This window comes from Sorex fumeus, unplaced genomic scaffold (assembly GCF_029834395.1).
Source record: "Sorex fumeus unplaced genomic scaffold, SorFum_2.1 ptg000018l, whole genome shotgun sequence".
In the NCBI taxonomy this organism is placed as follows: Eukaryota; Metazoa; Chordata; class Mammalia; order Eulipotyphla; family Soricidae; genus Sorex; species Sorex fumeus.
In genome coordinates, this window is record NW_026606075.1 from 29,136,030 (window position 1) to 29,153,751 (window position 17,722).

The 17,722-nt window shown below is 44.4% G+C and overlaps 1 protein-coding gene across 3 annotated transcripts in view; it reads left to right on the forward strand.

Moving 5' to 3' along the window:
• Window positions 1-6,584, forward strand: part of ZNF366 (zinc finger protein 366) — a 68,619-nt gene extending 62,035 nt beyond the window's left edge. For all 3 annotated transcript variants that reach the window (XM_056112516.1, XM_056112515.1, XM_056112514.1), the window contains exons 4-5: window positions 989-1,163; window positions 5,464-6,584. In XM_056112516.1, coding sequence (XP_055968491.1) covers window positions 989-1,163; window positions 5,464-5,972 — 684 coding nt within the window. In that variant the 3' untranslated portion in view covers window positions 5,973-6,584. The remainder of the gene's footprint in view (window positions 1-988; window positions 1,164-5,463) is intronic.
• The last annotated feature ends 11,138 nt before the right edge of the window (window positions 6,585-17,722 follow it).

Genomic DNA, 17,722 nt, shown 5'->3' on the forward strand with positions numbered 1-17,722 from the left:
GGGGAAGCACCCCACAGCACCGCCATATGTTTCTGTTTCATATCTTATGCTTTTGCAAAGATGGTCCTGCTCTTCCCAAGATAGTGGGGACCACCTGTGGTGGTCCAGTCACCCTTAACACTGTTGAAAATGGAGAAAAATGAACTAGAAAGAAATTAGTCGAACAGGTCTATTTTGAGAATGCTCATGAGAATGTTGTAGTCCTTTAAATCTTGATCCAGAGAGAAGATCCATCCTGACTTTCCTTTCTTTCTTTCCTTTTAATGTTCAAATCCATCCCAAGAAGTGACAAGTTGAAAAAATTGGGCAAACAATGCCTGATGGAACTCAATGGAGTTCTAGTGGAAGGCACACAGGACAGGGTGCTGGTTGAGTATGGAGCCTCTAATGGTTGAAGGTTTGAGTTTCTGTCCTGATCCACTACCCACTAGCTACTGCCTTCATCTAGTGTCTTAATATCTCATTTGGTCTCTCTGTTCAGTGGCCATGACAAAAGCCTGCACCTAGGATTAGTTCCAGGTGCACTTAGGACAATAGCTTCCTTATTGCACATGCCTAATTTATAAAATATTAATACCTTTTTAATCTAGGAAGTATTAGTACAAATTATTCATCAACTAATCACATCCTGCGACTAGAGTGAAGCAGACTATGAATGATTATTTTCAGATCTTTACTGATCTTCAAAGTTGTTCTTTGAAGGCTGTGTTCTAAAGATGTGTTCATTGCGTGCTTGCACTGTTTCCCTTCCTGGGTGCAGCAGACAGGGGAGTTCTGGGATTCCATTCCCCCTAACCAAGTCTGAGACTGTCCCCAGCCTTCTCCTGGTATTCACAGGGATCCTCGTCTGGGGTGCCACATCAAATGCCATATTGTATAGTAGAAGGTGCCAAGACCATGGCATGCATCTCCCAGACCAAGCTGAGGGCTGCATGGAGCGGAGTTCCTTGCCTGAGTCCCTGAAGTTCTCTGTTTCTGTCTCCACCAGCTATGTGGGAAGGAGTTCAACCGCATGCACAACCTCATGGGACACATGCACCTGCACTCCGACAGCAAACCCTTCAAATGCCTTTACTGCCCCAGCAAGTTCACACTGAAGGGCAACCTGACACGCCACATGAAGGTCAAGCATGGGGTCATGGAGAGGGGCCTGCACGCTCAAGGTAACACTCTTCCTGGATGGAAATCCCTGGGAGCTGCGATGGGCTTTCAGTGAGCTGTCCTGGGGTGGTGGGTCGAAAGCGTCCTTTTCAAGACCACAGGTGTGAAGCAGGAGTCAGTTGATGCAGTTGCTATAGCAAACCTAATTGTCACAGAGGAAGAGGATTAGACATCAAGATGAGACTGAGCTGACAGGGACATAATGGCAACAGTTCTACAGTCCAGATGAAATCCATTGCCTTATGATTTTTTATTTGAATTTTTTTAAAATTATTTTGGGAAGCCAGAGCAATAGAACAGCAGGTAGAGTGTTTGCCTTGCATGTGGCAACCCAGGTTTGATCCCTGGCATTCCATATAGTCCAGGAGTATATCCTAAGTGCAGAGCCAGGAGTAACCATCGAGCATCACCAGGTGTGACCCAAAAATCAAACAAAAATTATTTTTGTATTTGGGCCAGACCTAGCAGTGCTCAGGACTTACTCCTAGCTCTACACTTAGGGATCAATCCTGGGTGGACTTGGGGAGCCATAGGGGGTCCCAGGAGTTGAATCCTGGTTGGCTGTGTGTAAAACATTCACCTTAACCCCTTTACTATCTCTGTGGCCCCTGTTGCCTTATTTTCTTAAATCTTCTCAGCAACTCCGGATTGGAGGAACTTTATTTTGCCAATGAGGAAGCTGAGACTTCAGAACATTCCTTTGCCCAGAGTTGCTCAATTGAGAAATGACAGTGCTGGTTTGACACTGGCTTTCCAGACTATGAAGCCTTTGTGGTTACGCTCTGCTTGCTTGCACTATGTCAGTGAGTGTGCACTTGCTCTTTCTTAAAAAGAAAACAAAGGCAGACTGCAAACTCTGCTGTCCACAGAAGTACTTCTATTGCAGGTGTGACTCCTGTACCCCTTTATTTACATACTGTTTTTTTGGGGGGGCACAGTTGTGTTGCTCAGCACTTATTCTTTGCTGTGTTTTCAGAGATTACTCCTGGTGGAGGTTAGGAGAATACGTGTGCATAGAGGCATTGAACCTGGTACTGCCACATACAGGGCAAGCCCCCTACTGCTGTATTATATTACTCCAGCCCCTCCCCTCTAACCCTTTATGGAGGCCAGTGGTCCCGCTTGGGGAGGCCTCACTGGCCTGTGTGCAGGGCCTATCGCTCCTCAAAATCATACCTAAACTGTAAAAGTCCTCCCTTCCTATAACGTCTCAGTCCTAGCGTCCTTAGTAGTGAAGAATTTATGTTCCAGTTCTATTGGATTCAATGTTATTGGTCCTTAATCACCCCACCAGGCAGTCCCTGCAGGTAGTTAAATGTGTTCCTGTCCAGGCCCAGAAGCACACAGCAAGACTAAAGGTAGAAGTGGGCTTTCATGTTGAGAATTTCTGAACTGAAATATTACTTACGATACCAAGGTAAAATCCAGGTGATTGATTTAGGCTTGCTGCTTTTCCCACCCCTGGCAAAAGAGGTAACTAAGTAGGCCCAGTTATTTATAAATAAGACACACACACACACACACACACACACACACACACCACAGAGCCTGATTATGGCTTTCAGATTTCTCACAACACACACAGAGTTCTTGGTGACTCCTTGGTAACAGGGAATGGTGATTGTCATAAAACAAGGCCTGGGATTTGTGCTAAAGCACTGAAAAATTAGTTTTAAAATTATTACAGGAGGTTTTACTATTATTATTATTTTTTTATTCTCCAGACTCCTGACTTAGTCTTTGCCTCTGTAATTGCCTGAGCTACATTGTTTATTGACACCTTTTGCCCCCCAAGCTTGATGTGGATTTTTCCCAAAAAAGGTGATATGTGCTCAGAGGTGTACAGGCACAGAGGGGAGAGCCCACAACTGAAAGCCTAAGTGGGTCTCCAGGACGGAGCCCTGATGGACCTTTAGCTCCTAAAAGGCACCAAACACTTTTGCCATCCCCTGGGAAAGGAAGTGCATCCCTGTTCAGCAGAGAATTGCTTTTAGTTCTCTAACTGTTAGCTGAATTTCAGCAATCTTAATGTTCCTTCATGTAGCCAACCTGGTTTTGATCCTCAGCATCCCATATGGTGCCCTGAGCATCACTGGGAGTCATTTCTGAGTGCAGGGCCAGGAGTAAGCCCTGAACACTGCCAGATGTGGCTGCAAAATAAGCACTGCTCTGTAGCACCGTCCTCCCGTTGTTTGTCAATTTGCTTTAGTGGACACCAGTAACGTCTCCATTGTGAGGCTTGTCGTTACTATTTTTGGCATCTCGAATATGCTTTGGGGAGCTTGCCAGGCTCTGCTGTGCAGGCAGGATACTCTCGGTAACTTGCCGGGCTCTCCGAGGGGGACGGAGGAATTGAATCTGGTCGGCTCCGTGCAAGGGAAACGCCCTACCCACTATGCTATAACTCCAGCCCGACTCCACAAAGCAAGCAACCCTCCCGCCGAAGTTTCATGTACCACAGGGATTAGCATTTTTTATTTCACTCTGATGTTTGAAAGGGCCCCAAATCACAGCATCATTTCAGAAGTCCTTCCTGCCGTGGTGTGACCGTGTTGCACAGGCTAAGGGGACAGCAGAGCTCCCTGTGGGTCTCACACATAAAGGGGGCTCTCCCACAGAGCTGTGGTGTTTCCGAACACCAGGACACCCCTTTCTGTTTCTTCTGAACTCATAGGAACCCACCAGGAACCCACACCTCATTTTTCAGGGGCTCCTGTGAACTGTTGGTTCACTGTGGGCAGAGGTCTTCAAGACAAAAATCAGGTGGGCACTAGCAGCGTCTGGTGGCTGCTGAAGGACCTTACTTGCCCCATGGGAGGGCCCTGGTGGTCAGACATGAGGGATGGGGGAAAGTGAATCTTTCCACGACTTCTTATGGCCTCCTGGCTCTCTGCTCTGAGAACCCCAGGGTGTACTGGCCCCCAAAGGGACTATCTGGTTTGGGGATTGTTTTATTCAGGATGAAAATATATTAATATTTTCTAATGAGGTCTATGGGCTGGAGTGATAGCACAGTGGGTAGGGCGTTTGCCTTGTACACAGCCGACCTGGCAACCCAAGTTCGATTCCTCTACCCTCTTGGAGAGCTCGGCAAGCTTCCGAGAGTATCTCGCCCACATGGCAAAGCCTGGCAAGCTACCCGTGACGTATTCGATATGCCAAACACAGTAACAACAAGTCTCACAATGTTACTGGGCCCACTTGAACAAATCGATGAACAGCAACTGAAGGACAGTGACAGTGACAATAAGGTCTATGCTTTCTCACTGTGAAAACAGAAAAAAAAAAAGAAATACTTAAAAGTGAAAAAGTTTTATTTTGAGATTTGGGTGTATATCCTTCCAGACATTTTTGCCATAGAGACAGAACCAGAGATAAAAATCTATGCTAGAAATGGATGGTTTTACTTCAGTATATAAAGCAACCTTTCTATCATCATTGGCTGGTTTCTGTGTCCCCTCTAGATGGTTCACTGGATGAAATGCTGTTACTTACATAACTAAATCTCTCATTATTTGAGAGACAGGGATGATTCTCTTTCACTACCTAAAACCCGGTAGGCAGATTTTTACACATTCAACATTGCCCCAGCCTGCTAGTTTCTCAATTTAAATTCTCAGCAGTCTTATTGCTAGGTCAGAGCTATGCTTATTTTATTTTATTTTATTTTATTTGGTGGGGATGTGGGGGAGGGCCACACTCAGCTTTAGGAATTACTCCTGGTGGGGCTTGAGGGACAATCTGTGATGATGGGGATTGAACCCAGGTCAGCCATGTGCAAGATAAATGCCCTACCCCTGTGCTATTTCTCCAGCAGCTTATCTTAATTTTTGTTATAATTACTTACACTTTTGAGTCTGCCAGTGGTACTCAGGAGGTCTGGAGTCGCCTTCAAGCCATCTGGGCTGGAGGTTCAGTGCGTGCAAGGGCCCGAGGATGCCGTGATGCTAGGGATACCTGGACTACCCAGCAGTGCTCAGGGGCCTGTAGGGCTGCACTTGGCCATGCTCTGAGGACCATGTGGTACCAGGGACGGAAGTAGAGTCAGCACATGTCTTGTGTGTGCCCTAATCCCTATATTAGCACTCCTATCCTCTATGCTTGTTTCCTTTTGCTATAGCCAATTCACCTGAAATCGACATATCACCTGTGTATCACAGATGTATCATGGGTAATAATACATCCTAACCAGGAAAAGGCCTATTTTTCAAATGTGAAATCAAACTGCCTTCAGTGGCCCTGGCTGTCTCTCAGAGGCCCATTTTTTTTTCTGGGATCTGAATGCTGCTTTTGTCTTCACAGGTTTTGGAAGGGGAAGACTTGCCCTGGGACAGACGGGGGTCCTGAGGAGTCTAGAGCAGGAGGAGCCCTTCGACCTTTCCCAGAAGCGCCCAGGGAAGGGGCCAGCATTCCAGTCTGATCAGGAGAGCGCCAGGGGCAGCTCCTGCCATGAGGAAGAAGAGGAGGAAGATCACTGCTATGATGTTGAACAGGAAGGCCCAGCCCTGGCACCCCAGGGTCTGTCTGCCGAGGTTGAGCAGGCCCCCAGGGCACTCGGGGAAGCCAGTGAGGAGGAGAAGGAGGATGAGCAGAGTGGAGGTCAGGAGAAGAGCAAGGACAGTGGTGGGGCAGAGGACGGCCAGGAGGGAGACCTGGATCCCAGAGAAGAATCTGTCAGCCTCAGGCACCTGCAGGGCACTCGGAGGGGCTCCTCCTTCCCTGATTACTTGTACTTCAAGCACAGAGATGAGAGTTTAAAAGAATTACTGGAGAGGAAAATGGAGAAGCAAGCAATGCTTTTAGGTATCTAAGTGGACAGTTTTAAAATTACATTTGGAAAATGGGAGTGAGGCGGTCCAAATGCAGCTTTCTGCCTGGATTGGCCTTTGTTGGACAGGAGTGAGGTGCTTGTCCTTACAGATGGCTCCAGCTACGGTGCAGGGGTGGTTGCCAGCAATGTAGAAGCGTCTCCCTTCTTTCCTGGGGCCCTTGTGTTTCACACACCCAAGGGCTGCTTCAGTGTTGGTTAGCGTCTCCCAGCTAACAAGCTGTAGATATTTTTTTGGTTTCTATAATAAGCTGATATGAAGGTGTTTATTTAGAGATTCTATTTTCCTTGAATAATAGTTGCAAGAATATGGTGCTTGGTGTGTTATCTTGTTAATGACTATTTAGGTGAATCTGTGAAAGTTACAATATCTTTCCAGGTAGATGAACATATTAGTAGTTGTATATATAAAAATCGCCTTTATTCCATAATCAAACATGCCAGAAACAGCAAGAGGGCGAGTTCTTGAAAGGGACATGCTCAAGCAGAGGCTGTAGAAAGAAATTTTCAGAACAGGAATAATTTTGACTAAGAAGAATTAGGTTATATTTAAGATTCCTGCCAGGTCCTGCCCTGTTGGGTCTTAGCTGCCTGGGTTGGGGGATTATTTTCAGATGCCCAACAATGCTTGTGACTGGAACAGAATTCTATCTCCACTCCTTTCTCAGAGGCCCACAAAATAACTGCCTATTGTAAGGTGGGTCCTGAGGGTGACAGCCACCAGCTAATCACTTAGGCTGTCTTCTTAAGAGCTACCTCTCGGGAGCCTGGAAAATTCTATCAGTGTTAGGGTCTCAGGCCCAGAGATTCTGAGTTACTTGGTCCAGTGTGAAGCCACAGCATCAGTATTTTCTCAGTTGCCCCAGAAGAGTCTTTGGTGGAGTTGGTATTGAGAAAACTCGAGTGGGCTAGAATAGAATCCAGGAACCCCTTCTGGGAACTCTATAAATTTCTCCTCTTGGTTTCAGACACATTAAGGCAGAGAACAAGAATCCTGGGAATCATATAGCAACATGGGCTGTCTTGACTGTTCTATGGAGTCTCCGGAGGATACACACACACACACACACACACACACACACACACACACACACACACACACACATTCATTCATTCATTTATTCTAAAGTTATTGTATAGAAGATGATGCCAGTGATGTTGATGGTCACTTATGTTTCAAGATGCTCCTATTTCTTCCTAGATGCTTGAATTGTAATCCCAAAGAGTGATGGCAATCAGAGTGGGTTGAGGCCAGCAGGCAGATTTTCTTTGGACACCGGCACTGAACAAAGAAGTTCTGATGGATGCCCCAAATCCATGGGAGCCCCATAGTAATGCCCTGGTACTGTGCCAGTGTGCATGGAAAAATCCACCCTGCTTGGTAGCTCTGATTCTTGTAGTGCCGTAGGTACCGTTGTTTTGCTTCCTTTTCTCTCCAAGTTCCCAGTCCATTTCTTTCAATGCTTGGCCCCTTTCTGACTTGCTGCCTTTTGGGGCCTCTCTACTCCCATAACATCAGCCTCTCCTAGTTTTTTCACTCATCTGCATGCTCTGCCAGTCCTGGAGGCACACCTTTTGCTTGCTACCTGGCCCTTGCAAATACCACTTTCCTTTAAACTCACTACTGACTGCTGCCACCGTGCTCTGAAGTGAGAGCACCCACAGTGGGAATGCTGAAGGGAGTTTGGTGGGGTTTTACTAAACACAACTGTAGGCTAAGGACCTGCTGCGAGGCCTCACAGAGGAAATTTGCCTTTCATTCACTTTTAATCAAATGTGTTGGGGCGTCCCTTGAGAACTCCCAGGACCTGGCAGAGCTTTGTGAGTCTCCACCCTGGGGATCCTGTGACACATCCATTCTTTCAGCAGCCCCGTGTAGAGGGCCTCCTGGAGGGGCTCTGGGCTTCTGCTTGTTCTGGTATGCTGAGCTGGATCAGGCTCTGCTGATTTCTAACCCAAACAAATCATGGAGGAATGTCTGTGGAACCAGTTAATGTTGAGATGGAGAGAGTATGTTCTAGAATAGTGGTTTTCAGATTATGTGTTGAGGTCCCTCCAAGGCCCATCTAGAATTGTTGGGGGAGGAGAAACACTCGGGATTTATGGTTGCCTCATACAGAGGAGCTCAAATATCTGTTTGATATGTTAGCATTCCAGGTAAAATTTCATTTGAAGGGAGGATTCAGGTCTGGGAAGAGCAATAAAACGTTATTAGGGAGTGTACACTAAGGCCTGTTTTTAGTTTTTGGCTCTGGCTATGTGAGACTTCAGATCTAAAAAACCAACATGCTGGTTTTGCTGGGAGCAGTCCTGGCTTAGACCTGTGGTCACTTTAACGTTCGAAAGTGTTCCAGTTTGGGTAACAAATTATGTGAACACTCACTGCAGATGTTAGAGATTAGGATCAGCCTTGCCTAGTGCAGTAATTATCCAGACTAGAAGGTCCTATCAGGACCATTGTCATAGAACTAAGGATTGGAGACATACAAAGTTACCTGGACTCCAAACTCCAGGAAATTGTGACTGTTATCATATTGTAACTCTCCTAAAACTGATACTAGGTCACTACCCAGAGCTTTCTCTGCTTTTGACCATACCGCTGTCACTTTGAAATGACCAACGGACCAGCCAAAGAGCATATTTTTCACTTGTATTCAGGCTTGTAATTACCTCCGCTTGTTGCCTTTCAATTCCTCTTTCATTCTCTCTTTTTTAAAAATTCAACTTCCGATTGGCCATGAGACTGAGGCTGACCTTTGATAACCTCACAAGGGTAACTGGTATATTTGTCTGTGAGTAGCCACATGAGAAAAATCCCAAGTAGACCCTGTATTTATTAAGCTGGAAGGCATTTAATAAAATATTAACATTGTGTTTTGAATTATGATCATTGTCTACTTTGCTGGAACAAAATGTAATGGAGCTAACATTTAAAATCCCTCATGCATTTGGACACTATACCAAATTTTGATGTTTTTTTACAGAATTCTGGCTTGCTATTTGAGAGCTAAAACTGCAGGTGTGTAGCCATTCAAGTTGTGAACATTGCTTTCTACTTCAGTGAAAAGGCAGCTTACCTGGAAATAACATGTAACCCATATTTTGTTAATTTAAGCAAATAAAGACATGTTTTAAAAAAGCAAACAGAGTTATTTGTAGATATATGACAATTTTCAAGGAAGCTTCCCTTGTCTATTTATGTCCTTTTCACCCTTAAGCCCTCTGCCAGTGTTGGGGTGGGGCAGGGCCAGAACCTCATTGGTTCGGATTCAGCACAAGGGGTCACTGGTGTTGGGTTCTCCCTCCCTCAGGAATTTAAAAAAAAGATTCTAGAACATCTTCATCCTCTTTCTGGGCAGAAAACTTCATTCTAGTAGGTTGTCATGTCAAGTGGGAAATTACAGGCAGGATTGTATTTTGCTGTGAGTTCTTTGTAAGTAGATTCAACCAAGAGTAATATACTCTGATGGACAAGAGCACAGATTCTGGACAGATTCCTGGATTGGTAGTCCAGTTCTCACACTTCTCATCTTTTGACCTGCAAAACCTGTTTGTAAAACTCTGTGCTTCAGTTTGTCTGTGTGCTTCCGGTTTCATCCTCTGTAAAGCACAATAGGCATGAAACTTTCCTCAATTGTTAGAGGCATTAAATAAACTGATATACGCAAGAAACATAATAGAATTATGATCTTTGTCTGAATGTGTCTGCCTCTTCGCTTATGCCACTTAAGAATTAGCCAGGATTATCCTCTTCAAAATGGTCAGAAAACTGAACACTCAGTTCTCTGCAACAAAGAACTCATAAAGCTGGGTTGGCATGGGGATTTCCATTTGAGGAAGCATCCATTTTTACCCTGTGCACTGTTAATATGCCCCACACTATGGAGCAACTGATAGTCTCATTTAAGCCTCCAACCACCCTCACTTTAACTGGTGAGGAAATAGCATTTCAGGAGAGTAAAATATTTTGTTCCTGATTACCAAGGAAGTATGTTCCTCTTGTACCTACAAAATGTTTATCCTATAGCAACCTGGATTCTAAAAGAAAATGCAACTGCAAGTTTCAGTGCAAGGTATTGGTTAGGGACAAGCACTAATGGAGAGGAAGAAGAAGGACAAAGATTGAGGAAAAAACAATCAGGTCCAGGCCAACATGGTAGTAGCTCCGGGGTCAAGGTTGACCCATCAGGTTTGTGCCACATTGAGCTGGTATATCCAGGCCTTTGCTTCTCTGCTCTGCTGTCAGATGTGTATTGCCTTGTGAAGGGCATGACCCCAACAGCACCTGAGGGCACAGCTGACTCTGGAAGAACTGGTGGCAGGAAGCAGTTTATTGTGTTTGGTGTAGTCCAACAGTTTGGTGCAACCCTTCCTTGAGAGATTGGGTGACTTAGCTCCACAGCCTCCAGAGTTTTCCTCCTGAAGCACTTCAGCCTGTTTGCATGGACAGTCATTGCTCACTGAGGTTCTAGTTTAGTGTCAGACTATTTTCCTGATGGCGGTCCCAATAGGTGGTGCCATCTTGGTGCACCACCTATGTCGTTTGGGTGAATAGTAGACTAGACCATCTAGGTTGGGTAGCTATACTCTGCTCTGTTCCATTAGCATGACAAAAATCCCTTAACAATTGGTATTTCAAAGTTCCCCACTGTGAGGGGAGACACATGCAGCCACTTTTGCTTCCACTCCTGTGCCTGGACCCCTGCATTTTCTCTGTTGAGGGCTAGCCACCTAAACAAGTATTTCACCCAGTGACTTTACTAGTAGATGAAAAACTCTTCATGTGGAATAATTCTCTCAGGAGATGGCAGCTTTTGGGAGGTGTGTCTGTCCTATGACCAGTAGAACCTGAGATCATGATCCCATCTCCTCTCCTTGTTTACTGCACTATGAAGCCTCTGATTTTGAGGTAATAAGGTACAGGAATTTGTGCCAGTAGGATACATACTTCCCAAGTCTCGCCCCTGCATCAGAGGCTGGCTGAGGTCTGATGAGCAAGAAGGATTAGCATTGACCCAGAGTATGCACCTATTTTCTGTGGCACAGAAACAATGGGTCTTTAAGATGAAAAGAGCTTAGCAGAATTATCTTCTCACCAAGTGGAGCAGTGGCAACCCAGTCCCAGCCTTGCTGGCATTTTGATATTCAGCAGTGAAAGGAATGAGGTTAGCTTTGACAAGTTCCGTTTATGTATTTGAGCCCATGCCACTTTTTGGTCACATCCGGCGATGCTCAGGGATTACTCCTGGTTTTGCACTCAGGAATTACTCCTGGCTGCGCTCAGGGGACCATATGGGATGCTGGGAATCGAACCCAGGTTGGCCATGTTCAAGGCAAATGCCCTATTTGCTGTACTATCGCTCCAGCTCCTCTCTATTATTTTAGTACCAGAGTGGCTCTTGACAGAGAACTGAGTGAGCTGGCAAGATTTTGTCTGCCTGATTATTTAGTGTCTTGATGAGAGATACTACCCAGTAGGTGTAAATATGTAGGTTAAAGCTTTTATAATTTGTATTCACTACCACTATTCTGGGCTGGAGCAATAGCACAGTGGGTAGGGCGTTTGCCTTGCACATGGCCGACCCAGGATTGATTTCTCCGTCCCTCTCGGAAAGTCTGGCAAGCTACTGAGAGTATCTCGCCCACATGGCAAAGCCTGGCAAGCTCCCCTTGACATATACGATATGTCAAAAACAGTAACAACAAGTCTCACAATTTGTTGTGAGACCATTACTGGTGCCCACTCGAGAAAATCAATGAACAATGGGAGGACAGTGCTACAGTGCTACCACTATTCTAAGTAGAGAATAATACTAAATTCCTATTTTGATTAGAGTCATCAGGAATTCTCTCTCTCTGAAGAAGTGACACTGGACAACTAATGGGTCAAAGGATCAAGATATGGGGAAAAATGAGAAAAACATTCTGGGCAGAGAGAAGAGCATGTACTGGGTGATGTGGTTTAAGTGAGCAGGCCCAAGGAGAAAAAGTAGTGCAGTAAAATTTGGCAGGGAAGAAGATTAATGCAAGATAAGGGGACATGTAAAGCCATGTGGAATAAGATTTACATTTTTTAAGTTCATTTTAACTATAGCATGGAAGATGGGTTGGAAGGAGGCCAGGTTGATGCTGGGAGACCATTCAGAGGAATTTTAATCATCCATGAGAGATAATACTGGACTAGATTAAGGAGGTAGCAAAGGAGCTCAAAATAGTTCAGCATCTGTTTGGGGGTCCAGTCCACTTGTTCTACAGAAGGAAAATTATAATAAGATAAATGCATCTTCATGTACAAAATAAAATGCTATCAAGTCCATCTCCTCACAGAATGAAAGAGGGGATGAATTCAATTTTTATAGCTATCACAAACCCATGTTTTTTCCTTCATTGACAGAAGAGTGCATTTAAAGTTGTGTATGTAGAATTAAACCTCTTGGTTTCTCTGTTTTGTTCTGGTTCTCATTGGTGATCAAGTTAATAATTGAGTTTGAGAAAGACAAGGGAGCTTCTGAGTCACAGATCCTAGGAGGGTCAGAGAGGGGAAAGGGGCAGATGTGAGGGCAATTGAGCACCAGGTTACAAAGTCAGAAAACCGGTGGCAAAAGTCTACAACTCTGAGTCTGTAAGTTGAGGCTGCAAAGAATTATTTTCCTCTTCATGGAGCCTGATGATGTGTCCTCTGATGTGTCCAGTAAAATAATTCCTATTCATGGTAATGACTTTGCATGGTCAAAGAATGTTTCATCCTTTCTCCCATATTTATTAGCTAAATGCATTCCCCAAACACTTTCATTTTCAACCGTTCATTTCCCAGAGGGTGAGAGTCTAGTTATCTGGAAAATTTTATGCAGGGCACACATTAATTTGCAACAAGGCAAAGGCAATGCAATGCCCTGTTTTAAGTTCCAAAGTGAATTAGGCCCTGGCACCACAGGCAGAACCTTAAGAAGAAACAAAAAACAAACGCCTGTGGAAGGAATTTGTCCCCGCCTATTAGGGACACATAGTTCTGAGAGGGCCTTATAAGCTGTCAGGCACAGGGCTAATGGTGTTTCTTATCTTTCTCCAGATCTCCAAAGCCTTAAAGCTAAAAATCTTCTTTCCCACTGAAAAGCCAGGTGTGAACGCAGCCTGCTCTCTGTGGTCGTTCATTTCATTTTATTTCATTTTTTTTCTGCACAGCAAAGCTAAGCCAAGAGTAACTTCCAGCCCCATTACACACTTGCTCTGCAAGAGGAGGAAGACAAGCTCATTTGATTGCTGGGGAGTGACCCTTATAGGGTCCCTGGGGGCCCAGTATCAGTGGCGCTCACTGTTTCCTCTTCCCTGGATGCAACAATATATTAAGAGAGAGAAAAAAAGAGGAGGTTGGCTCTTTTCATGATTTTCCTTTTAATTTTTTGTTGAAAACGGAGCTGTGTTCTCTTGATCCTTCAAACAAATGGAAGGGAAGTGGAAGCCCAAAAGTTTCTCTTACGTTTCCCGGAGTGGGGCGGGGGCCGGGGCTGTTTGTCGTGTGATGTGGGAAAGGTCCTTGTGAATCTGCCTCATTGTCACGTCGTACCAGAGTGATTTGCGATGGGAAGTTCGGGAGGAATTCGATTTCTACAGGAGAGAAAGTGATGGAGCCACACACAGTCTTTGAATCAAAGATCTCAACTCGCCCTTCATCTCAAAGACTTGCTTCCCCTGACCTCCGCCCTCCATCTTTATTAGATGATGAAAGAAACACAAGTACGTTCTCTGAACTTGACCCAAACAAGAAGTCCAGCCAAAGTCCTTGCTATTCAGAACACACTGGGGCAGGGAGGGTGAGGGTGCATAGAAGGACATGCCTGAGATCACAGGCAAGGGGAAGGCGACTCTTAGAACTACTGGTGGTGCCTTAAGATGCGTTTCACACTGGCGTTTTAAATATGCATTGCAAGTCTTTTCATGAGGTGGATCTTAGTAAACAAATAGCCCCTGGACAGACATGGACAGATCCATTCAGAGACATCAGAAAGGATGATGACGATCCTTTATTCAGATTAGCCATTTGTCAAACAAAGCTCACTGGTAAATAATTTTCTCTCTTCTAGAAGGAGTAATGAAACTGGTATCCATCCTGTGTCAGATGAGGTGCTGGTGCGGTAAAGGCTATCCATCATTCTTTTTTTTTTTTTATTAGTGAAACACCATGAGGTACAGTTGTAGATTTACAATTCTTGTGCTTGGGTTTCGATTATACAATGATCAGATACCCATCCCTCCACCAGTGCCCATTTTCCACCACCATGGATAATATCCCCCCACCCCCATCCCCCATCCCCCCCTGCCTCTGTGGCAGGGCAATCCCCTGTGTTCTCTCTCTCCTTTTGGGTGTTGTGGTCTGCAAAAGAGGCATTGAGTGGCAAACATGTTCAGTCCATAGTCTACTTTCGACATGCATCTCCCCTCCTGGGAAGATCCTCCAAACACCCTTTACTTGGTGCTCCCTTCTCTATCTGAGCTGCCCTTTCCTCTAGAATGCCTGGCTGGCCACTAAGCTATGGAGTAATCCTCCTGGTGCTGATCTCAGCTATTCTTGGGCATTAATCTCATATTTTGTTACTTTATGCCCCCCAGATGAATGCAATCTTTCTATGTCTATCCCTCTCTTTCTGACTCATTTCACTTAGCATGATACTTTCCATGTTGTACCACTTGTATGTAAATTTCATGACCTCATCTTTTCTAACAGCTACATAGTACTCCATTGTGTAGATGTACCAAAGTTTCTTTAACCAGTCATCTGTTCTTGGGCATTCAGGTTTCTTCCAGTTTCTGGCTATTGTAAAGAGTGCTGCAATGAACAAACAAGTGCAGATGTCACTTCGACTATACATTTTTGCCTCTCTGGGATATATTCCCAGGAGTGGTATTGCTGGGTCAAATGGGACCTCAATTTCTAATTTTTTTTATATTTATTTATTTTTTAATAGTGAGGCACCATGAGGTACAGTTGTAGACTTACACATTTTTGTGCTTGGGTTTCAATTATACAATGATCAAACACCCGTCCCTCCACCAGTGCGCATTTCCCGCCACCACGGATCCCAGCATCTCCTCCCCCACCCCCAGCCCCTATCCCATCCTGCCTCTGTGGCAGGGCATTTCCCTCTCTCTCCTTTTGAGTGCCATGGTCGGCAAAAGAGGCATTGAGTGGCAATCATGCTTGGTCGACAGTCTACCCTCAGCATGCTCTCCCATCATGGGCGGATCCTCCCAACACCCTTTATTTGGTGTTCCCTTCTCTTTCTGAGCTCCCCCTTCCCCTAACATGTGTGGTTGTCCTCCGGGTCATTGAGTAAAATTCCTGGTACTAATCTCTGCCATACTTGGGTGTTAGTTTCCTATTTTGTTACTTTATGTTCCCCAGATGAGTGCAATCTTTCTATGTCTATTCCTTTCTTTCTGAGTCATTTCGCTTAACATGATACTTTCCATGTAGTACCACTTGTATGTAAACTTCATGACTTCGTCTTTTCTAACAGCTACATAGTACTCCATTGTGTAAATGTGCCAGAGTTTCTTCAACCAGTCATCTCTTCTCGGGCACTCAGGTTTTTTCCAGATTCTGGCTATTGTAAAGAGTGCTGCAATAAACAGACAATTGCAGATGTCACTTCAGCTATACTTTTTTGCCTCTCTGGGATATATTCCCAGGAGTGGTATTGCTGGGTCAAATGGGAGCTCAATTTCTAGTTTTTTGAGAATCATCCATACTGTTTTCCAGAAGGGCTGAACCAGTCGGCATTCCCACCAACAGTGAAGGAGTGTCCCTTTCTCACCACAGCCGCGCCAGCACCAGTTGCTTTTGTTCTTGTGGATATAGGTAAGAAAAGGATATTAGGGGCATCCAGGTAGGAAAGGAAGAAATCAAGCTCTCACTATTCGCAGATGATATGATACTATACTTAGAAAACCCTAAAACCTCTATCAAGAAACTTCTAGAAACAATAGGCTTGTATAGTAAAGTGGCAGGTTATAAAATCAATGCCCAAAAGTCCATGGCTTTCCTATATGCAAATAGTGAAAGAGAAGAAAAAGACATGAAGAAAACAATCCCATTCACAATTGTGCCCCAGAAAATCAAGTACCTAGGAATCACCTTAACTAAGGAAGTAAAGGACCTGTACAAAGAAAACTACAAAACTCTACTTCAGGAAATAAAAGAGGATACGAGGAAATGGAAAAACATCCCCTGTTCATGGATCGGGAGAATTAACATTGTCAAAATGGCAATACTTCCCAAAGCACTGTATAAATTCAACGCAATCCCTATTAGGATACCCATGACATTCTTCAAAGAATTGGAGCAAACACTCCTGAAATTCATATGGAACAATAAGCCACCACGAATAGCTAAAGCAATTCTTGGGAAAAAGAAAATAGGAGGAATCAACCTCCCTAACTTCAAACTCTACTACAAGGCAGTAATAATTAAAACAGCATGGTACTGGAACAAAGGCAGAGCTGTAGACCAATGGAACAGGGTTGAATATACTGACGTCCCCACCGCCCCCAAGCATCTAATCTTCGATAAGGGGGCAAGAAAAGTGAAGCGGAGCAGGGAAAGCCTCTTTAACAAATTATGCTGGCAAAACTGGACGGCTATATGCAAAAAAATGGGCTCAGATCTCTGCCTAACTCCATGTACAAAAGTAAGATCTAAGTGGATTAAAGACCTCAACATCAGACCGGAATCTATAAGATACATTGAGGAAAATGTTGGCAAAACCCTTCATGACATAGAAGCTAATAGTGTCTTCAAAGATGTCACACCGCTGGCCAAGCAAGTGAAAACAGAGATAGATAAATGGGACTATCTTAAACTAAGAAGCTTCTGCACCTCAAAAGAAACAGTGACTAAAATACAAAGACAGTCAACTGAATGGGAAAGGATATTCGCCAACTACACATCTGATAAGGGGTTAATTTCAAGGATATACAAAATACTGGTTCAACTCCACAAAAAGAAAACATTCAACCCCATCAAAAAATGGGGAGATGAAATGAATAGAAACTTTGACAAAGAAGAAATCCGAATGGCTAAAAGACACATGAGAAAATGTTCCACATCATTAATCATCAGGGAGATGCAGATCAAAACCACAATGAGGTATCACCTCACACCACAATTTCTAATTTTTTGAGAATCGTCCATACTGTTTTCCAGAAGGGCTGAACCAGTCGACATTCCCACCAACAGTGAAGGAGTGTCCCTTTCTCGCCACATCCGCACCAGCATCGGTTGCTTTTGTTCTTTTGAATGTGGGCCAGTTTCTGAGGTGTGAGATGGTATCTCATTGTGGTTTTGATCTGCATCTCCCTGATGATTAATGATGTAGAGCACTTTCTCATGTGCTTTTTTGCCATTCGAATTTCTTCTTTGAGAAAGTTTCTGTTCATTTCATTGCCCCATTTTTGGATGGGGTTGGATGTTTTCTTCTTGTGGAGTTTAACCAGTATTTTGTATATCCTGGATATCAACCCCTTGTCAGATGTGTATTCGACGAATATCCATTCCCATTCTGTAGACTGTCTTTGTATTTTGGTCACTTTTTCTTTGGAGGTGCAGAAGCTTCTTAGTTTAAGATAGTCCCATTTATCTATCTCTGTTTTCACTTGCTCGGCCAGTGGCGTGGCATCTTTGAAGATACCATTAGCTTCAATGTCATGGAGGGTTTTGCCAACTTTGTCTTCAATGTA